Source organism: Aquarana catesbeiana, linkage group LG02, assembly GCF_042186555.1.
Source record: "Aquarana catesbeiana isolate 2022-GZ linkage group LG02, ASM4218655v1, whole genome shotgun sequence".
Taxonomy (NCBI): domain Eukaryota; kingdom Metazoa; phylum Chordata; class Amphibia; order Anura; family Ranidae; genus Aquarana; species Aquarana catesbeiana.
The window spans coordinates 461185413-461209312 of record NC_133325.1 but is presented as its reverse complement, the minus strand read 5'-3'; the positions used below and the strand labels follow the sequence as shown (position 1 = coordinate 461209312).

At 43.5% G+C, this 23900-nt stretch overlaps 1 protein-coding gene across 1 annotated transcript in view; it reads left to right on the top strand.

Moving 5' to 3' along the window:
• TSPAN2 (tetraspanin 2) overlaps nucleotides 1-22767 on the top strand; it is a 303693-nt gene extending 280926 nt beyond the window's left edge. The window contains exon 8 of the mRNA XM_073615666.1: nucleotides 22198-22767. Coding sequence (XP_073471767.1) covers nucleotides 22198-22263 — 66 coding nt within the window. The 3' untranslated portion in view covers nucleotides 22264-22767. The remainder of the gene's footprint in view (nucleotides 1-22197) is intronic.
• Nucleotides 22768-23900: the final 1133 nt, after the last annotated feature.

Below are 23900 nucleotides of genomic sequence, written 5' to 3'. Positions count from 1 at the left end.
AGTTTCATTAATGGCAAAATAAAAGAATGGACTTCACTTAAGGAGGGGACAAGCCTGTAACATTTGCCCTTCTGGGCCTACTTATAATTACGCAGCTACCTAGGGGAAAGACAGGTAAAGAGAATTTCCTTAGACCCCTTACGGACCTGGAGTCAGTAGGTCGTAAGGGCACTCAGTTCATTAAAGCCACCTCTACTGCATACTAATGAATAATATATGCATAAAAATAAATTAATGCAAATAGAAAAGATGTGGGAAAAACATCAATTATAAATATAGATATATATATTGAGGTTATATAGCAAAATATATGAGACAAAAATTCAAAGAATATCTGAATAATATTAAATGCATGTAAATCAATAGTGCCAAAACCAAAAATTGAGGAAAAACCATAAATAGTGATAATATATTAGTATCATGTAGCAAAGTCCATAGAACAGGAAAACGGAAAATCTTCTAGGGGAATGGGAAGAGTCCCCTGATAGCTCTTCATAGGGATCAGTGTGGAAAGGTAGGTATTTAAAAACACCCCTCGCAGTGATCCTCCACCACCTAAAATGCACACTTACCAAATAGCAAGCTCAACAGGCTCGTAGACAAACCAGAGACCGGGTAGGCAGTAGGCAATAAAACATCCCTCTATGCAGCGTGGCAGATGGTAGGCAAACCAAGCACTTATAGGACCTCAAATCCAGATATCCAACCAGCATTAGAGCATCCTTCTAGCAGCGTGGCCGCGGGCATGTATAGGAAGGTACCGCAACCCAAATCACGGACAGACTGAGAAACATTTTCTTCGTCGGAGGATATAGCAATAGCAGATAATGCTGTTTGTCAAGATCTAATAAGGTTATAAACACACCATAGTTCTGCTCACACAAGAATTTCTAAATGAAAGTCAAACACAAGTTTTACAGTTCATGCATTTGAGCAATGGAATGATACCTGGCTATGAAGATTTTGATAAAAGTTACTGTTCGCTCATTACTGTACCCAGGTTATCTGTATTTGTATTTTTGTTAATATTGCCTACTGAAACACTTCTCAAAACAGGCAGTTGAATCTGCAAATATTCTGTTATACATTCAATATTTCTTTAATAAACTTTGAATGAGAAAAAAAGAAAACTGTAAGCCTAAGAAAAAAATCTGATCTAATTTTTTATTTCAGCATAAAAAGTCTACTTAGCATGCCTTTTACAATCTCTGTAAAAGAGTTGTTGGCCAGTGTTACATTGTGCTGGAGATTAATAATTATTAATGCAGAGGAAGTTATATATAAATATATAAATACACACAATATAACTGGGTACTAACATTTATAGGTAAAGTTGAAAATCCGATTGCCTCTCAGGGGTCTGGAAGGAACTGTGGGTATAGGATTGGGTATATGGGATTGTTTGATATTATTTTTTATTTATTTATTTATTTATTTATTTTTATGGTTGAACTAGACAAACTTGTGTCTTTTTTCAACCTGACTATGTAACTATGTAACTATATACAGTTGATTTAAAAGCTGGCAGTAACCTGTATAATACATGATTTGCACCTATTGTCAATATTAGCAGGTTTATTTGTATTTGCGTTACAGATCACTTTTTTGTGGTTATGTGTTATTCTGTGCTCAGAACACACAGTAATTCAGATCATTTTCTGGCCAATGCTGACATCTAGAGAAACAAAACTTAAATTTCAGCTTAAGGAAAAAATGAGTACCACCATAGCAATCTTGATTACTCTTCATTTCTGCTGAAGCCACTTTGTAAATGCTTCCTACCCTCCTTGAGAATAAAGTACTTTTCACAAAGCATGATGTGTATCACACTCTTCTTTTGCTGCCACTGGAAATAAAGAAGCCGGTAGCATGTAGTGCACATTTATTTGTGTGAATTGTACTGTATATCATTCTGCAAGGAGAGTGGAAACTAATAGTGACTGCTGCTTGACTAGCCCAATTGCTTCAAGAGTGGCAAAGGAAATTTCACAAAATACAGAAAATGAGAGGAAGGGTGTGAGAAAGTAGGTGCCCCAGATGGGAACAGAATACTGGAAGCACCTAGTATCTAATATTTATGTCATAATACAGATGCATACACTATTTGGGTAGCCAGTAATTAAGGGAAACCTTATGGTATTATGGGAACATATGGGATGCCATCTTCTAAAGATCCCTAACAGTGATCCTTGGGTTTCAATACTTTGAGTCATTGGCTGAGGACAGATATGTAGCATAGCAAGACAGGCACCCAGGTATGCATAATTGTACTGGCTCAGTTAGTCAAAAAGTATGGAAACCATAGGATCAGAATGACAATCAGCTACATAATAAAGTATAGTAAACCTTTTTTTTTTCTTTTGAATAGAGTAAGGAACAGTTATCATACTATAGACACAAGAAGAAGTGATAGGACATCTCTCCAAAGTAAGGGAAATGTCCTCTTAAACAGTTGTCTCCTTTGGAAGATTTCCCCCTGTTCTATTTCTGTTCTCGGCACAACCTAAAATTTAGAATTTTCCCTCACTTTCAGACCAAGTGAAAATGGTCACCAGAGCAATTATGGGTAGTGATGTCACAGGAAACTCTTTCCCCAAAGTTCTCTCGGCAGCCCTCTCTTCCCTGGCATCCTGCGTTTGAGATCCCGCCCCTGCATTAGTCCCACTGCAGGACACCTTTATGTAAAATTGTTTTTTGTGTGGAAAAAAAATAGCAAATAAAGAAAAAATAATATAAAGTATACAATTGTGACAGAAGTCATATTGTAAGTGAAAATTGCCTTTCATTTTCAATATGCAGTGTTGTAATTGTATTGTAATGCAATATGGCTACCTGGAGTTGTTCTGTACACAGAGTGTACCCCCCCCCCCCCAGAAACATACTTTCCTGCTTGTGTGATTGGCTCACCAATTTTCCCAGAAATTTGCCTAAGATACAAGTCAGATTTCAGGCATCCCCTGCAACAAAAATGAAAGTTTTGGTGAAATATTTTCAATAGGAACACATCTAAAGGGATGCAGGCCCAGCAGATTTCCTCATTAGTGCCCTGCAGTTGCACACCTAATTGATAATTATGAAACCACTCCCATTAGACCCACTCACCACTGAGGCTCAGAGAAACATACAGTGATGCATTCAGAATAACAAAAGGTAGGAATCTGCAACAAAGGTTGTTATAATCCTTGCAATGTACATAGGTTTTTTTTTTTTTTCTCAACAAAAGTTGGAGTTAAGCTTTAAGTATTTGTTACAATGTGTGGTTTGTTTATATACATTTTACACCCATACCTACATGGATGAATTGGTTAAGGTCCAAGAGAACATAGTGGACAGGTAGCACATTAGCCCCTTTCTTTGCAAACACCATCTAAGAATCAGGCACCCAGACTTTAGGAGGGAAAGGGCTGTCTTTTGGATGTCAACTCAAAGGACATCCACCCCAAATACTGAAGAGCATGTGGGCTGGTGCCAACATAGGGGGAGGGGGCATATTCTTTTTTTTGTTTTGTTTACTTAAAAAAAAAAGTAAAAAGTTAACCATGGGCGTGTGGAACCTGTATTTGTAATGCCTACCCCTAGCACTTGTGGTCAGGCACTATAGCTAGCTTCTGTGTTCTTTGCCTATAGCAGCCTCCTTTCCCATAAGGCAAAAAGGCCTACCGATGATTGATGGCCTCCAGGTCCTATAAACAATGCTATAGTGCCTGGCCACCGCACCGGGGCAAGCACGAACTGAGCACAGTAAACAGGTACTTGAGCAGAGCACAGCGAACAGGTACTTGCGATAGGCAGATAGGCAGAGTGTTTCAATGACAGTCCAGGTAGAAGGCACTCAAGGTTCAGAATAGTCAGGATCCAATCCCTAGTCAAAAGGCAGGCAGAGTTTAGAGAGTAGTTCAATATGGGATCCAAGGTCATTAACAGGGGGATCTTAACAGCAGAACAGGGCAGACAAACAGGGAGCTTGAAACATGTGTTACAAACACTATTACAAGCATAAGACTACAGGCTTGGCTGGCTTAAATCAGGTTTGGTCTCCACCCAGAGCCTGGCTACATCAATCACCTTGCAGGTGGACAGACAGACAGGGAGAATGCATCACAGCCAAAACCAGGATGCTGGAATGAGAGCAGCAGCTGTCATGGAGCAGGATCATTTACACGCTCCTGACAGTATTGAAAACATAGGTTTAGCTCTCCCAATACACGATTGCATTTTCAGCACAAAATGCAGAAATTTTTTAGCAATTTCCAGTCAATGTTTAGTTATAGATTAAAAATGTACATGCGCTAACTTCACCAATATTTGACCAAATATGTAAATAAAAGTCAGCACGCTAAATATGTAAAATTACAAATGAAACTGTGCTTAAGGCAAAAAATAAAATATGATAAAATAATATAGTGACAAAAGCAGCAACTAGTACCGTGAGATATAAACACAGTGCAGCTCAAATTTACCATAAAATAGTTGCGCTACTTGATACTGATAAAAATTACAATAAATAAACATAAACAATAAATATATTACACGTGCAGTTTGCACCAAATGAAGGGCAAACTTAAACAAAAAAAAGTCCAAGTGCAGTTAGAAAGTTTGTGAAAAGTGGGTAAAAGGATCCTCTTTCTAAATGCTCAAAAAGATCTGTGTGTACAGAGGACATCCATCACCTTTAAAAAAAATCAAACCCGTGACACCGTCACCTTGTTATGGGAAGAATGCAGGATTACCAGCTTCATAAGACCCTCTAATTAGAAAAAGGTCAGCAGCGAATGTGACCAAACAACCCGGCCAGGGTTTTCTAAGAGCCTTTCTAAAGGATCCCCTCAGAAGCAGATGCTTAGACAGTGATGATCATCCCAGCATCACCCCAATAGACTCATCTCCAAAAACATGGAAGAGAATAAGAGAATGCTCCAAATAGTGTAAAACCTTTTGACTCAACTTATTAAGATTAAACTTGCACCCACATCTATAAATGGTAAATCGCTCTATTGAAAAAATCCTCACCAGCCGAACATACAGCAGGCCACCCGCACTTCTGGGAATGAGAACACGTGATAACATCAGCACGTCGCTCCGTCCTACGTGGCGTCATCCGGGGCACGGGCGCCATGTTGTGCCATCGCTGTATATAGGCATAATATGTGACCAAGCCTCGATCTGAGCTGCAGGCTGGCCTTCCTAAAAGGCAACCATGCCTTCATCCAAATCCCAGCCACTTAAGACTGGAAATCATCTATCCAAAGAATGACCAAGCCTTGATTTATATAATGCCTGTTCATAATCTATATGATTCCATATATTACAACTAAATCACGGGCAGGCATGGGTAAACAGACCGAACAGTTAGATGGAAACCCGCCATCAGTATGGGTGTTATACCAAAAAACGATCTATTAAAATTGACATTTAGAAATCTAACGATACCGGAAGACCTATCTAAATTCCCTAGTGCAGCCACCAGGCCATCAGGATATTGTAAGGCCATCTAGTGGTCAAAACTTAATATGGCAACTAACTATCAAGAGTCAGTGTTAGCCATAATAGAAAACTATATAGTAATACAGAACTTCATGTACAAAAAGGGAAATTAACGCCCCTTTAGACCGTAGTTGCAACTTTTAAAATTACAATTTTATAAGACATAATTCTCTTGTTCATTTCCCAACAGGAATAATAACAATAATAAGACCATACCCACTGAATTCATCAAGTGAGAGAACAGGGAATTGAACAAGAGACTAGGATAAAAGACTAGATTACATTTTATATTTGGCTATCACTGGGAGTGTGATGAAAGGAAAAGAAAGAGGAGGATATTTTTCTGAATTGTCCATAAAAACATTAACATCAACATCCACATGTAGAAAGGACCTGACCTTATAAATCTATTTCACCTCCAACTTGAAGATTTCTCTAAATAATGAACCTCCTCTCCAATGTGGAGTATATTTGTCAATGCCCAAAAAAAAAATCTTATTAGAGGGGTCTTGTGTGTAGTTGCAAATTGTCTGGAGACTGAATGGTTCTTAAAGAGGAACTGCAGTCTGCTCACATAATTTGTAATAAAAACATATTGGCCATTCTGAAGCTTCCTTCCAACCACGTTGCATATTAATTTATATATACTGTGATTCTGTACTTGCCAAATATGCTGCAGAAATCTCTCTCCACTGAGTCTGGCTGCAACCATTTAAACTGTGGGCAGCTGAAGCTGCTGTTTTTTCACTTCCTGGATTTATACAGACATACAGAGGCACACTTCCAGCTCTGCAGCTCTCATTAGCCCCCTTATGACTCATCCCCCTTACCTTCCTGGCAAACTCTCACGAGAGTAAGAGAGAAAGAGCTGTGCATGATGTCATAAGCCTAGGCTTTTTACCAGACAAGAAACAGGAAGTGGCTGTATAAGGTATTTACTGACAGAAATCCAAAAATCCAACAAGGGCAGAAGGATTAATAGATGGAAAGTTGATAAAAATTACTGAAGGTCCACTTTAAAGCCCTTTTTGATGTTACTTATGTGCTCATTCAGCCTAACTTGCAAAGCCCGTTTGGTCTGCCCCAATACTGAAGGCCACATGGGCACTGTAGCATATAGACAGCACCAGTAGTGGAGCATGTGATAAATGGTTTAATACATATAGTTTGTAAAGTACTGGTCGAAACAAAAGTGCTTATCCTCCTATTTTTACACCCATTAATAGCACACGCTTGACATCTCCTACACTGGTAATAACCCGTGAGGTTCTGGAAGAAATTATGTGCAAAATTGTATATGCACATTTGTGAGTGAAGCAAGTCTTCTCCAACCTATTCGCAGCTACTTCAATTAAAAAAAAAACTCTAATGTAAAAAAAAAAACTGTATATAAAATAACAAACAGGACTCTATCCCATATATTGTGAAAAATACCAGTATATAATATAAACTGCAAAATTATCATCAAGTGCAAAAATTTTACTAAAAATTCATAAATGTGAAGAGGAGCGGATTTAGTGCAACCCCTTCACCGCTGCTTCCACTTCAATGACCATAAAAGTGACTTGTCCACTTAAACAAAAATTGCCAAATTCAAAAAATGAATTCACATATCCGTGCTAATCAGCCACCGCCTCTTAGCGGCTACTTCGATGGACCTCCACCACACCAGTGAGCAAACGGGTTGCTTACCAGATGGTTTGGCATCAGCAGCAAGGCCCAAACATGCTTGCTTTTATCTCTCTGGCAACGTCAATCCACAGACACTGGCCTCTGGTGAAGATAAACTATGCCACGGGTAATCAGACCTCAGAAGCAATCACTCCAGTATCAGCTGTATGTGTGTATGTCTACACAGCAAGCTGCAATCACATTAGCACATTTGCGGCTTCAAGGAAATGCTGAAATGGAAGGGACGTCTTATAGAGGCTTTTTATAAGATCACCCACGGCACATAATAGAATCCTAAACAACAAATTGACCAGGACCTTGCTGGTGGGGCCAAACTGTCTGGTAAGCAACCTGTTTGCTCACTGGTGTGGTGGAGGTCCATTGAATTAGCTGCTAAGAGGTGGAGGTTGATTAGCACTGATATGTGGATGAACTTTTTAAATTTGACAACATTGGTTAAAGGGATTGTAAACCTACGTGTTTTTTCACCCTAATGCATCCTATGCATTAAGGTGAAAAAACACCTGGCAGTGACCAGCCCCCCCCGTTTTACTTACCTGAGCCCTGGAACTTGACCCACAGGGTTGCCCTGTGTCTCTGCCCGGGGTTCTCGGCTCTTGATTGGATAGATTGATAGCAGTGCAGCCATTGGCAAGTATCGGTAAGTATGACATGTTTGTTATTCTTTTTTTAAAAACAAACGAACCCTTACAATCACTTTAAGTGCTGTGATCTGAAAAGCAACATGTATGACGTCACTTCCGGGTCACCCTGTCACTTTCCCTGGCTAGCATTGCCAGAAAGGGATGTATTGCAGTGCAATGTGTATTGCAGTATATTCAGTGGAGTCCAGAGGAGACACACAGGGTCTTGTAGACCCTGCCTTAATCATTAAAGAGAACGTGTCACCTAAAAATCATCACCTAGGGCAGGGATATGCAATTAGCGGACCTCCAGCTGTTGCACAACTACAAGTCCCATCGTGCCTCTGCCTCTGGGTGTCATGCTTGTGGCTGTCAGAGTGTTGCTATGCCTCATGGGACTTGTAGTTCTGAAACAGCTGGAGGTCCACTAATTGCATATCCCTGACCTAGGGGATTTTTGGGCCCTAAGTGATGAAAAAAAAAGGTAAGCAAACAAAAATAATTTATTTTCCAAAAAAGTAAAGTTACACCAAAGCACATAAAATCCCCCCCCCAAAAAAAAAGATTGAGGCCCCCCACCCCCACATAAATGCACATACGAACATAAACATATGTGCCAGGGGCACCTACGCATGAAAACACCGCTTGCAATATACATATTACATATTGCTGCGTGCGCCGGAGTGAGAGCAATAATTGTAGCACAAGACCTTCTCCGCAACACTAAACTGATGACCTATAGCGTCACCTATAGAATATATAGGGTACTGAAGTTTGTCGCCATTTCACAAATTTAAGGTTTGACATGTTGGGTAACTGTTTACTTAGTGCAACCTCACCTATTATATTTAACAACAAATGTGGGTAGTTTATTGCATTTGTTTGCCCTAAAATTCACTTTAGTGTGTTTTTTACTGATATTTGGTGTTTCCTAGACCTTTGCGATAATACCAAGTGGAATTACCACAATTTTATTCTCTAGGGCAGGAATATGCAATTAGCGGACCTCCAGCTGTTGCAGAACTACAAGTCCCATGAGGCATAGCAAGACTCTGACAGCCACAAGCATGACACCCAGGGGCAGAGGCATGATGGGACTTGTAGGCGGGTGCAAGGGGTGCAGTGCACCCGGGCGCCAGAGAGGTGGGGGCACTGAAGCACCAGAGTGCTCCCCTCCCTCCTCCTTTCCTTGTCCAGAGGCAGCTCTCGCCGCCCGTCACTGGCACCGCCGCTGTGTTTCCTGCTGAAACCCGTCCCCCCTCCCTCCTCCTGTCAGAGAAGGGGAGCAGCCGGAGATCGGAGCGGCTGTCTCTGTGTGGACAGAGACCACCAGCCATGCAGTGACGTCGCTGGGGGGTCCATGCCTGACACATGTTCTCCTCCTCCTCTCTGTGACTAACTCCTGCCTGCTGTGATCTGTGATCCACCCGGGCGGCGTGTCTGCAAACTGTCCTCTCCTCTCCAGCTCCTGCCGGGTGTTTTTATGTACCCTAATGGAGGGGGGGTTGTCCTGGTGGGGGGTCTGTACTAATGGAGGGGGGTTTGTCCTGGTGGGGGGGTCTGTAATAATGGAGGGGGGTTTGTCTCGGTGGGGGGGGTCTGTACTAATGGAGGGGGGGGTTTGTCCTGGTGGGGAGGTCTGTAATAATGGAGGGGGTTTGTCCTGGTGGGGGGGTCTGTAATAATGGAGGGGGGGTTGTCCTTGTGGCGGGGGGTGCATACTAATGGAGGGGGTTTGTCCTGGGGGGGGTCTGTACTAATGGAGGGGGTTTGTCCTGGTGGGGGGGTCTGTAATAATGGAGGGGTGTTTGTACTCGTGTGGGGGTGCATACTAATGGAGGGGGGTTTGTCCTGGGGGGGTCTGTACTAATGGAGGGGGGTTTGTCCTGGTGGGGGGTCTGTAATAATGGAGGAGGGTTTGTCCTGGTGGGGGGGAGTCTGTACTAATGGAGGGGGGTTTGTCCTGGGGGTTCTGTAGTAATGGAGGGGGTGGTTTGTCCTGGTGGGGGGTCTGTACTAATGGAGGGGGGGTTTGTCCTGGGGGTGTCTGTACTAATGGAGGGGGGTTTGTCCTGGTGGGGGGTCTGTACTAATGGAGGGGGGTTTGTCCTGGTGGGGGGGGCTGTACTAATGGAGGGGGTTTGTCCTGGTGGGGGGGGTCTGTAATAATGGAGGGGGGTTTGTCCTCGTGGGGGGGTGCATACTAATGGAGGAGGGTTTGTCCTGGGGGGGTCTGTACTAATGGAGGGGGGGTTTTCCTGGTGGGGGGGTCTGTAATAATGGAGGGGGTTTGTCCTCATGGGGGGTGCATACTAATGGAGGGGAGTTTGTCCTGGGGGGTCTGTACTAATGGCGGGGGGTTTTTCCTGGTGGGGGGTCTGTAATAATGGGGGGGTTTGTCCTGGTGGGGGGGTCTGTAATAATGGAGGAGGGTTTGTCCTGGTGGGGGGGGTCTGTACTAATGGAGGGGGGTTTGTCCTGGTGGGGGGTCTGTACTAATGGAGGGGGGTTGGTCCTGGGGGTTCTGTAGTAATGGAGGGGGTGGTTTGTCCTGGTGAGGGGTCTGTACTAATGGAGGGGGGTTTGTCCTGGTGGGGGGATCTGTAATAATGGAGGGGGGTTTGTCTCGGTGGGGGGGTCTGTACTAATAGAGGGGGGTTTGTCCTGGTGGGGAGGTCTGTAATAATGGAGGGGGTTTGTTCTGGTGGGGGGTCTGTAATAATGGAGGGGGGTTTTTCCTTGTGGCGGGGGGTGCGTACTAATGGAGGGGGTTTGTCCTGGGGGGGTCTGTACTAATGGAGGGGGTTTGTCCTGGTGGGGGGGTCTGTAATAATGGAGGGGGGTTTGTCCTCGTGTGGGGGTGCATACTAATGGAGGGGGTTTGTCCCTTAGGGGGTCTGTACTAATGGAGGGGGGTTTGTCCTGGTGGGGGGGTCTGTAATAATGGGGGGGGGTTTGTCCTGGTGGGGGGGTCTGTAATAATGGAGGAGGGTTTGTCCTGGTGGGGGGAGTCTGTACTAATGGAGGGGGGTTTGTCCTGGTGGGGGGTCTGTACTAATGGAGGGGGGTTTGTCCTGGGGGTTCTGTAGTAATGGAGGGGGTGGTTTGTCCTGGTGGGGGGTCTGTACTAATGGAGGGGGGGTTTGTCCTGGGGTATCTGTATTAACGGAGGGGGGGTTTGTCCTGGTGGGGGGTCTGTACTAATGGAGGGGGGTTTGTCCTGGGGGGGGTCTGTACTAATGGAGGGGGGTTTGTCCTGGTGGGGGGGGCTGTACTAATGGAGGGGGTTTGTCCTGGTGGGGGGGTCTGTAATAATGGAGGGGGGTTTGTCCTTGTGGGGGGGTGCATACTAATGGAGGGGGGTTTGTCCTGGGGGGGTCTGTACTAATGGAGGGGGGGTTTTCCTGGTGGGGGGGTCTGTAATAATGGAGGGGGTTTGTCCTCATGGGGGGGTGCATACTAATGGAGGGGGGTTTGTCCTGGGGGGGTCTGTACGAATGGTGGGGGTTTTTTCCTGGTGGGGGGTCTGTAATAATGGGGGGGTTTGTCCTGGTGGGGGGGTCTGTAATAATGGAGGAGGGTTTGTCCTGGTGGGGGGGGTCTGTACTAATGGAGGGGGGTTTGTCCTGGTGGGGGGTCTGTACTAATGGAGGGGGGTTTGTCCTGGGGGTTCTGTAGTAATGGAGGGGGTGGTTTGTCCTGGTGGGGGGTCTGTACTAATGGAGAGGGGGTTTGTCCTGGAGGTGTCTGTACTAATGGAGGGGGGTTTGTCCTGGGGGGGTCTTTACTAATGGAGGGGGGGTTTGTCCTGGTGGGCGGGTCTGTACTAATGGAGGGGAGTTTGTCCTGGTGGGCGGGTCTGTACTAATGGAGGGGGGGTTTGGCCTGGGGGTGTCTGGGGGGTCTGTACTAATGGAGAGGGGTTTGTCCTGGTGGGGGGGTCTGTACTAATGGAGGGGGTGGTTTGTCCTGGTGGGGGGAGTCTGTACTAATGGAGGGGGGTTTGTTCTGGGGGTCTGTACTAATGGAGGGGGGTTGTCCTGGGGGGGTCTTGACTAATGGAGGGGGGTTTGTCCTGGGGGTCTGTACTAATGGAGGGGGGTTTGTCCTGGTGGGGGGGTCTGTACTAATAGAGGGGGTCTGTCCTGGTGGGGGGGGGGTCTGTACTAATGGAGGGAGGTTTGTCCTGGTGGGGGATCTGTACTAATGGAGAGGGGTTTGTCCTGGGGGGTCTGTACTAATGGAGGGGGTGGTTTGTCCTGGTGGGTTGGTCTGTACTAATGGAGGGGGTTTGTCCTGGGGGTGTCTGTATAAATGGAGGGGGGTCTGTACTGAGGAAGGTCTGTACTGAGGGAGGGGTTTATACTTAGTGGGTGGTCTGCACTGACGGAGGGGGGTCTATACTTAGTGGAGGGGATCTGTACTGAGGGGCGACTATAGTTGGTGGAGGGGGGTGACACCATGTTTTACCGCACCTGGTGACACCAACCCTAGTGACGCCACTGCAGCTGCTGTACTAGTGAGCGGTGCTTGCCAGCACAGCCGCCCACTATGTTTTTTCCCCGCCTTCATATCAGCCAGGGAAGAAATAGAATAGAAAAAGGAGCAGAGGATTGTGGGACATATAGTCCCGAGGACTGGCAGCCCCACTGTAACATGGAAACTGCAGCTCACACAGCATGCTCAACTTAATGGGAGAGAGAGAGAGAGCCAGGAGCCCGGGAAAGTTTTCAGGGAAGTGCACCCAGGGCTCCAGACAGTGCTGAGAGAACACCATCAGAGAGAGAACCCCGTTGCCCTGCTCCACCATAGGGAAAGCCACACAGCTTAGGGCCATCCCTGGTGGTGAAAGGAATGGAGTCATTGCCAGAATACAGATCTGGGTGCTATCCAGTGGAGTCGCCACGGCCAATTCAGAGAGAGCTGACTCCTGATCAGAGGAACCATTGCTATATCGCTGGGTCAGGTCAGAGGGCCGATCGGCCATTATCTACTAACTTCCATAGGAACTGCAGTCTCTGACCATCTCCTGTACTATGCTTGCGGTCTCTGACCGTCTCTTGCACCATGTCTGCAGTCTCTGACCGTCTCTTGTATCATGTCTGCAGCCTCTGACCATCTCCTGTACTATGTCTGCAGTCTCTGATCATCTTCTGTACTATATCTGCAGTCTCTGACCATCTCCTGTACCATGATTGCAGTCTCTGACCGTCTCCTGTATTATGTCTGCAGTCTCTGACTATCTCCTGTATTATGTCTGCAGTCTCTGACCATCTCCTGTACCATGTCTGCAGTCTCTGACCATCTCTTGTATCATGTCTGCAGTCTCTGACCATCTCCTGTATTATGCCTGCAGTCTCTGACCATCTCCTGTACCATGATTGCAGTCTCTGACCGTCTCTTGTATCATGTCTACAGTCTCTGACCATCTCTTGTATCATGTCTGCAGTCTCTTACCATCTCTTGTATCATATCTGCAGTTTCTGACCATCTCCTGTACTATGATTGCAGTCTCTGACCGTCTCCTTTATTGTGTCTGCAGTCTCTGACCATCTCTTGTATCATGTCTACAGACTCTGACCATCTCTTGTATCATGTCTGCAGTCTTTGACCATCTCCTGTATTATGTCTGCAGTCTCTGACCATCTCCTTTACTATGATTGCAGTCTCTGGCCATCTCTTGTATCATGTCTACAGTCTCTGACCATCTCTTGTATCGTGTCTACAGTCTCTGACCATCTCTTGTATCATGTCTGCAGTCTCTGACCATCTCCTGTACCATGTCTGCAGTCTCTGACCATCTCTTGTATCATGTCTGCAGTCTCTGACCATCTCCTGTATTATGTCAGCAGTCTCTGACCATCTCCAGTACTATGATTGCAGTCTCTGACCTTCTCTTGTATCACGTCTACAGTCTCTGACCATCTCTTGTATCATGTCTGTAGTCTCTGACCATCTCTTGTATCATGTCTGCAGTCTCTGACCATCTCTTGTATCATGTCTGTAGTCTCTGACCATCTCTTGTATCATGTCTACAGTTTCTGACCATCTCTTGTATCATGTCTGCAGTCTCTGACCATCTCTTGTATCATGTCTGCAGTCTCTGACCATCTCTTGTACTATGATTGCAGTCTCTGGCCATCTCTTGTATCATGTCTACAGTCTCTGACCATCTCTTGTATCGTGTCTACAGTCTCTGACCATCTCTTGTATCATGTCTGCAGTCTCTGACCATCTCTTGTATCATGTCTGCAGTCTCTGACCATCTCTTGTATCATGTCTGCAGTCTCTGACCATCTCTTGTATCATGTCTACAGTCTCTGACCATCTCCTGTACTATGATTGCAGTCTCTGATCATCTCTTGTATCATGTCTACAGTCTCTGACCATCTCTTATATCATGTCTGCAGTCTTTGACCATCCCCTGTACTATGTCTGCAGTATCTGACCATCTCTTGTATAATGTCTGCAGTCTTTGACCATCTCTTGTATCATGTCTGCAGTCTCTGACCATCTCCTGTACTATGATTGCAGCCTCTGATCATCTCCTGTATCATGTCTGCAGTCTCTGACCATCTCTAGTATCATGTCTGCAATCTTTGACCATCTCCTGTACTATGTCTGGGGGCTCTTTCTAACAGATTTTCTAAAAGAAGCCCTCTGTGTGTGCATCAGAGAGACTCCCCTCCAGGTCTCATTAGTGTATGCTCTTCCTCTATTTTCTTTATTGTTAAATGACCATGGGAGGATCCCAGGGTAACGAAGACTTCTTAGGGGCGCATCTCTGTGTTTGAGTTGTTGCCATAGAAACATTTGTAAAGGGGAGGGGTTGGTAAGATGACCACGCCCATGTGGGGGCACCAGAAATATTTCTGCACCCAGGCGTCTGTGACCCTAGGATCGGCCCTGGCTTATTACTCCTTGTATTTCCTCATGTAAAATGCCCCCCAGAGTGCTTTCTTACCGCAAAACATTAACTGACTTTTATGTACTTAACCTTTTGCCTTTTAATTCAGATCAAGTTTATTGCATTTTGGGTACAATTAATCCATCCATGTAATCTAATACTTCAAGTTGCAGTCAGCCACTCATCTTGATAAGAAATGCCAATATAATGTTTCCTTTAAACACTCATGTTTTGTTTTTAGCGTCATGACTACATAGATCATTCCTCCATATTGAATAGAAACATGTTAATCTGCTAGAGCGCAGAAACAGGTGCACTCATTTCAAGTAATTAAACGGAATTATGATAAATCCATTCATTCTCTCAAATGCACTAAAATAGCTACACAGCTGGCTTCTAAGTAAATAATGTAGATATTAGCTCCCAAGATGATTCTACTGTAGGAAATATATTCTTTTTTAAATAGCTTCATTAAAAAACAGGTAAACATTTGTAGAATATGTAGTAATAATTTTAGAACAAATGTTTTAAAAAAGTCAATACTTTAAAAGTCCTCGTTGAACCCGTTATATTACCCCAGACCACCCCCTATGTGATCCTTGAAAATTCATTTTGCCAGGGAAGTCTATCCTGGATCCACCAGAAAACTGTACTTTTACGTTCTCTGTCATCTCCATCCTTGTGCAGTAGTAGCAGGACCAGGAATTTTGCAGTGCAAAGGCTGTAAGGCATCAGGTAGGCAGCCCTGGTGCCTAGTTTACTCTGCTGGTTCATTTGGGGAGGAAGAGGTTGCATGCTGGCTTTTTTTTTTCAACATTTGCATAAAAAAAACATGACCTACTTCCAGAGCAAAAGAGCAAACAAGCCCAGTACAACACCCATGTAGATGGTACTCCCATAACAAGATCGTATCAAGCATGCACCCCCCTGCTAGGTTGATCACATCCTGCATGTTCCTTGACTTCTAGGTGGTGTTAGCATGGGGGGCCTATGTACTATCTACCCCTGCCCCCAAAAGGGGCAAGAAGGTGGTTGTCCCCTTCCAGGAGAACTGGTTTCAGGGATCCCTCAGACCACTAACTAGTTTGTCGTGTTTAAGATTATTTTATTGTTCTATTTTAAGTAATATTTACATTTTCAAATTCCAGTAAAATCTGAAAGTGTCTTCTGGCATTCATATGCCTCGTACACACGGTTGGAATTTCCGACAACAAGTGTTCGATGTGAGCTTGTTGACGGAAATTCCGACCGTGTGTAGGCTCCATTGGACATTAGTTGTTGGAATTACCGACAACAAAAACTTGAGAGCTGGTTCTCATATTTTCCGACAACAAAATCCGTTGTGGGAAATTCTGATCGTGTGTACACAATCCCAACGCACAAAATTCCACGCATGCTCGGAATCAAGCAGAAGAGCCGCACTGGCTATTGAACTTCATTTTTCCCAGCACGTCGTACGTATTGTACGTCACCGCGTTCTTGACGTTTGGAATTTCCTACAACATTTGTGCGACCGTGTGTATGCAAGACAAGTTTGAGCCAACATCCGTCGGAAATAAATACAGGATTTTGTTGTCGGAATGTCCGATCGTGTGTTCGTGGCAATACAGTTTTGTCAGGTCAGATGAAGGAAGAGCATCTTCCCAGATCTGTAAAGATGTATTGTAATGTTTTGGGGGAGTAGGTTTTCCAGATCCCATCCGTTATTACGCCACCACACACCTGGCCTGTATTATGGACTGGCATTGTAATAAACAATCCATATTGTGGATTTCCATCGAACAAGATTATCTACCCTTCCTTATAGAGAGAGCCCCGTGGGCTGGTCCGCCAGGGCAATGCCAGGCAAAATATCATCCATTAATTGGATCTATGCTGAAAGCTTTTCTCCCTTTGATGGAGAAATGGGGAATTTCAGTCTACCCATCGCCAATGACCCCAATCATTGGAACTTCTTTCTGGGTCAAAACAATAACATTTTGTAATATTTGGATTCAACAGAGTCAGTTCCATGCTAGACAATGTCTACCTCACATCAGTTCTTTTAAAACTTAAACTGCCCCCCCCCCCAATCATTTCAGCAAAAATGGGGAAAGTATTTACAAAGGTCCTTCACTGAACAGCAATGAGAACACGTCATTTTCTTTTCAGTCATCCATCTGTAACAAATTTCAAGAACTTCATTATAAAATCATGACCAGGTGGTACAGGACCAGACCCCTTTGATACTGGCTTGCATATACTGTATAAAGACACTGATGGCAGGTGCTTGAGATGTAAAGCTCCTCACGGTGACCTTATACACATTTTGTGGAACTGCCCTATTATCCAAAAATTCTGGTCCCAGATCCTACCTGTAATCTTACATTTTACAGGCATATACCTTGAAAATAATCCGGCAGCTTGTTTACTTCACCTCATGCCTATTCTCAAATCCAGATATAAAAAAATCTTTATTTATCCATCTCCTTAATGCAGCAAAGGCCTGTAGCCTATGTAATTGGAACCAACCCAATCTGCCCACTATAAGCCAATGGTACTCCAAAATAAACAACATCATGCACATGGAGGATTTGACCTCCTCTCTGAAAGACAAAACAGAAATGAAAAAAAAAATGCTTCTACTGGATTAAACAAAAGGGTTTCCTCTGATTATGCAGCAGCTTTTCAGTCTACAGTTGAGGAGGGATAGAAAGCTTGCTTCACAAGTTCCATTAACCACTTGCCGACCGGGCCATAGTCGAAAGACGGCTGCAGCGCGGTCGGCTAGTTCTGGGTGGACGTCCGTGGGACGTCCTCCCAGAATACTGCTCTCGCGCGCCCCCTGGGGCGCGCACCCGAGAACTTCCGTGACCGCCGGGTCCTGCATCACAGATCACGGTAACCGGCCGCTAATCGCGGCCGTTTACCATGTGATCGCTCTGTCAAATGACGGAGCGATCACATGTCAACAGACCGGCGTCATGTCATGACGCCGGTTCATCCCTCCCCTCTGTGTACCGATCGGTACAGTGTGAGGGGAGAGGGGGAGGGATCGGATGGCAGCACCGCTGTGGGCTGCATGTGTAGTGCCCACAGTGGTGCTCAGTGACAATTGCTGTCACATCCATCCATCCCTCCATGCTCAGCCATCCCTGCAATACTCTGCATAATACCCTGCAATACTCTGCATAATACTCTGCATAATACTCTGCATAATACCCTGCAATACTCTGCATAATACTCTGCATAATACCCTGCATAATACCCTGCAATACTCTGCATAATACTCTGCATAATAGCCTGCAATACCCTGCAATACTCTGCATAATACTCTGCATAATACTCTGCATAATACCCTGCAATACTCTGCATAATACTCTGCATAATACCCTGCAATACTCTGCATAATACTCTGCATAATACCCTGCAATGCTCCGCATAATAGCCTGCAATACTCTGCATAATACCCTGCAATACTCTGCATAATAGCCTGCAATACTCTGCAATACTCTGCATAATACCCTGCAATACTCTGCATAATACCCCGCACTACTCTGCAATATACCCGGCACTACCCTGCAATACTCTGCAATACTCTGCAATTTTTAACCAGTTCCCGCCCACAGTCATATGACGTCCTTGACTTTGTGCGGGGATATCTGAATGATGGGTGCAGCTACAGGCATCATTCAGATATCAGCTTTTTCAGCCGGCGATTTCCTACACCATAAGAATGATCATAGCGGCTGTTCCACTGCTTGATCGTTCTTATGGGAGGCGAGAGGGGACGCCCCCCCCTTCCCGCCACCCTCCGGTGCTTCTACCGACTCACCGCTAGATCGAAGCCAAGATCGTTTTTTTTTTTTTGTTTTTTTTTCAGGCTTCCCAGCCTAGAGGTGAGATGTGGGGTCTTATTGACCCCATATCTCACTGTAAAGAGGACCTGTCATGCCATATTCCTATTACAAGGATGTTTACATTCCTTGTAATAGAAATAAAAGTGATCAAAAATTTTTTTGGGGGGAAAAAAGTGTCAAACTAAAATAAATAAAGTAAAATAAACAATAAAAAAAAATAAAAAAATTTTAAAGCGCCCCTGTCCGTGTGCTCGCATGCAGAAGCGAACACTTACGTAAGTCCCGCCCACATATGAAAACAGTGTTCAAACCACACATATGAAGTATCACTGCGAACGTTGGAGCGAGAGCAATAATTTTGGCCCTAGACCTCCTCTGTAACTCAAAACATGTAACCAGCAAAAAATTTTAAAGCGTCACCTATGGAGATTTTTAAGTAGCGACGTTTGGCACCATTCCACGAGCGTGTGCAATTTTGAAGGGTGACATGTTAGGTATCTATTTACTCGGCGTAACTTCATCTTTCACATTATGCAAAAACATTGGGCTAACTTTACTGTTTTGTTTTTTTTTAAAGCAGAAAACAGTTTTTTTTCCCCAAAAAACGCGTTCGAAAAAATGCTGCGCAAATACCGTGTGAGATAAAAAGTTGCAACAACCGCCATTGTATTCTCTAGGGTCTTTGCTAAAAAAAATATATATAATGTTTTGGGATTCTATGTAATTTTCTAGCAAATAAATGATTATTTTTACATGTAGGAGAGAAATACAAGAATTGGCCTGGGTGCTCCAGAACGCCTGGAGGTGCTCCGTGCATGTTGGGCCTCTGTATGTGGCCACGCTGTGTAAAAGTCTCACACATGTGGTATCGCCATACTCGGGAGTAATAGCAGAATGTGTTTTGGGGTGTAATTTGTTGTATGCATATGCTGTGTGTGAGAAATAACCTTCTAATATGACAATTTTGTGAAAAAAAAAAAGAAAAAAAAAAATCTTGATTTTGCAAAGAATTGTGGGAAAAGATGACAATTTCAAAAAAACTCACCATGCATCTTTTCAAATACCTTGGAATGTCTTCTTTCCAAATAGGGGTCATTTGGGGGGTATTTGTACTTTTCTGGCATGTTAGGGTCTCAAGAAATTTGATAGGCCGTCAGTACTTCAGTTGTGATCAATTTTCAGATATTCGCACCATAGCTTTTGGACTCTCTAACATTCACAAAGACCAAATAAAATACACCAAGTTGTACTTATTTTTACCAAAGATATGTAGCAGTATAAATTTTGGCCAAAATTTCCAAAGAAAAATTACTAATTTGCTAAATTTTATAACAGAAACAAAGAAAAATTCATTTTTTTAACAAATTTTCAGTCTTTTTTCTTTTATAGCGCAAAAAATAAAAAACCCAACGGTGATTAAATACCACCAAAAAAAAGCTCTATTTGTGTGAAAAAAAGGACAAAAATTTCATATGGGTACAGTGTTGTATGACTGAGTAATTGTCATTCAAAGTGTGAGAGCACCGAAAGCTGAAAATTGGTCTGGTTAGGAAGGGGGTTTAAGTGCCCAGTGGTCAAGTGGTTAAGGCCTGTCTAAATCCTTTTCAAGAAAGCGCTTAGCATGACTGGTTGAGAGTTTAGGCTCTAATGCACCCTTTTGCTTATATCTCTACCCCTTCCCAGGGGGATTTTACCTTGAGACCTTTAACTCATATCATATCTACACTGATATATGTAATAAAAATCTCCCTTTTTTTCTCTCTTCTTCCAACTCTTGGTTCATCCACATTTTCCTCCTTCGTCCCTTCAATCCATTTCATAATCCCGAGTTAACTTTCCCCTACAACACCTCAACTAAATGAAAAATTTCATTCTGCGATTTTAGTTCACAGTACACTCTTTAGTATGGATTAATATTACGCATTTTTTTAATTCTACACATGCTCTTTAAGCTGGTTTGGCAAACCAATATCAATTTTTTTGTTCATGTTATATACTATGCAGGTTTGCCCCACCTGCGAGCGGAACTGCGAGTACATGCAACCTTTTTTAAACTGGAAATAAAGAACTGGGGGGAAAAAAAAGATGAAGAAGTACAGGTTCCCTTCCTTTCTCACTGCTTAATCCCTACAATTGACATGGTTTTAGGTGCCCGGGGGACTCTGGAGATAGGGTTCCCCATGACCCTATGCAGAAGTGCGGGTTCACGTGTATATATATATATATATAAGTGATCCTGCACATAGCCGCTGCCCTGTAGTTGTAAAACTGCTATAGGGTGGTCGACAAGTGGTTAAAAAGAATCTAAACTCAAACGCAAAATACATTAAGGCTACTTTCACACTGATGCGCTTTACAGGCGCTATAGCGCTAAAAGTAGCACCTGTAAAGCGCCTCTCCTGTCACTCCAGTGTGGGAGCCTGAGTGCTTTTACACTGGAGCGGTGCACTTGCGGGATGTTAAAAAAAGTCCTGCAAGCAGCATCTTTGAGGCGCTTTAGGAGCGGTGTATACACCGCTCCTAAAGCGCCCCTGCCCATTCAAATCAATTGGCAGCGCCGCTGAAGCGCCTGCAAAGAGCCGCGGCAGCGGTGCTTTGTGGGCGCTATTAACCCTTTATTCGGCCGCTAGCAGGGGTTAAAAGCACCCCGCTAGCGGCCAAAAAGCATCTCTAAAATGACGGTAAAGGGCCGCTAAAACCACTTTATCGCCGACACGCCCCTGTGCCTCAGTGTGAAAGTGCCCTCAGATATATTGCAGCTTACCAGTCCTGGCTGTGTATCTGCATTTATTTTATTTTGTTCAAGCCTTTTCCCTTTTTTACCTCTGGTAATCCTGCAAATAAAGAACACTTCCAGTCCAGTGTGTCTACACTCATTGCTCCACTGTATCTGTGGAGGGAGCCATGGTTACCACACAGTCTGGACTGTATGCTTTAGTTTATCTCCATTGCATGTTGGATTGATGGGACTAGTAGTTTACACAATAAAGATAAGGCCGTTTGTCCTTTCTTTTCATCTCACATGGCCAGGACACTGCATTTCTTGCAAGATCAGTATGTACTGTATTTTTCTATACTTGCTGAAAATATTCTTAAGCCTTGTACACACAATGAGATTATCGGACAAATGATCGTCTGTTTTTTGTTTTTGCATGCTAGTTTCATATCGAAAATGAAGTGTTTACTAAGAAAATGATTGTAAGACAGAATACAAAATTTGGAAGTGATGTAATGTTTTGTAATGTATTTTCAGACAAATACTGTACTGATTAAAGGAAAATTGTACAATTTGTTATCATACTAGAAAAATGTTTTGTGTTTGTCCCATCGGATAATTTCACACGACCTGTCCTGATCGTCTTTCAAAAGCTGTGTACTAACGATCAGATTATCGTACGATCAATTTGAAAGCAGTATATTTTCCTATGATATTCTGATCGTGTGTACTGTACTAGGTTTTAGCCTGGAAAATAAAAGCTATTGTAACCACTGCAGCTAAGGACTGATAAAAAGCTATAAATAACATTTTGTTTTTAAATGTAAATGTACTTTAAGAAGTTATTTGGTGTAATATTTACCTGTTAGAATGTAGTTGTATTTTATGTATATATGTAAATGGATTTAATGGATTTATATATTTTTTTATTCATAGATCTTTGGTATGATCTTCAGTATGGTCCTTTGTTGTGCCATCCGCAATTCAAGAGATATGCTGTGATCTGCCTATTGTGCCTTCCACCCCAGATCATCCCAGTGGTACCTGCTGGCACAGGGACTGTTACACACCTGTCGGCTTGGATAAACCTTATCGCCCAAGCAATGTATAATAAGCAAAATGCTATAAGCTAGGCTTTGTATAAAACTAAGCAATATATTATAAAAGCCGTTGCTCAGAGGAACTGTTATTGAATGATGTAGCCATTTTTAAATATTGCATTTTACGGTTAATGCTCTAGGAATTGTCTCAATAACATGTAATTTGCTACTGTATAAAGTTTCAATACGTCTTTTGATTTTGGTGTAAATTGAGGCCTTATCTTTATATCTAGCTAAAGTTTCATTCTTTTATTTAACTGAAATGTTAATATTGCTGTAAAATTACTGTAAACAAAATAGATGTTTAAGATCATTGTATGCATTTTGGTTATATACAAAGATATTAACTATTTGCAAAAAAATGCAATGCTTGCCTGATTTATTAAATGTGACATGGATGAATGCACTGACCGTTCTATAGACTCGTTACCCCCAATGGTGGCTTGAAGTAGCTTTATGCCCTGTACACACGGTCAAACATTCCGACAACAAAATACGTCGGATTTTTTGCGACGGTTGTTGGCTCAAACTTGTCTTGCATACACACGGTCGCACAAAGTTGTCGGAAAATCTAAACGTTCTAAACGCGGTGACGTAAAACACGTACGTCGGGACTATAAACGGGGCAGTAGTAGCCAATAGCTTTCTTCTCTTAATTTATTTTGAGCATGCGTGGCACTTTGTGCGCCGGATTTGTGTACACACGATCGGAATTTAAATGATCGGATTTTGTTGTCGGAAAATTTTATATCCTGCTCTCAAACTCTGTGTGTCGGAAATTCCGACGGAAAGAGTCTGATGGAGCCCACACACGATCGGAATTTCCGACAACACAATCCGAACGCACTTTTTCCGTCGGAAAATCCGACCGTGTGTACAGGGTATTCGAGCACTGGACCAGGTTCAGACTGATCATTGTACCTACAGTCTTAAAGAGGGTGGTCACTGTGATAGGAAGTGTGGGAAAATCCCTCCAACAGGGACAAAGACATACAAAACAAAATCAGCTTAGCAAGGAAAAACTTTGGTGTATATTTCCTAACACTGGAGCGCTCAGAAGCTGGTGCAGCTGTGCATGGAAGCCAATCAACTTCTAACTTCAGCTTGTTTAACCACTTCAATACCAGGCACTTTCCCCCCTTCCTGCGCAGTCCAAGTTTCAGCTTTCAGCACTGTCGCATTTTGAATGACAATTGAGCGGTCATGCGACGTTGTACCCAAACAAAATTTTTATCATTTTTTCTTTCTTTCTTTTGGTGGTATTTGATCACCTATGGGGTTTTTATTTCTTGCGCTACAAATAAAAAAGACCGAAAATTAAAAAAAAAAAAAACTTTTTTTTTTGTTTCTGTTACAAAACTTTGTAAATAAGTATGTTTTCTCCTTCACTAATGAGCACTGATGAGGCTGCACTGACGGGCACTGATGAGGCAGTATTGATTGGCACTGCTGGGCACTGATGATGAGGCCCATATATGCAGCACTGATAGGCGCTGGTAGGCGGTACTGATAAACAGCAGTGATGGGCACTGATAGGTG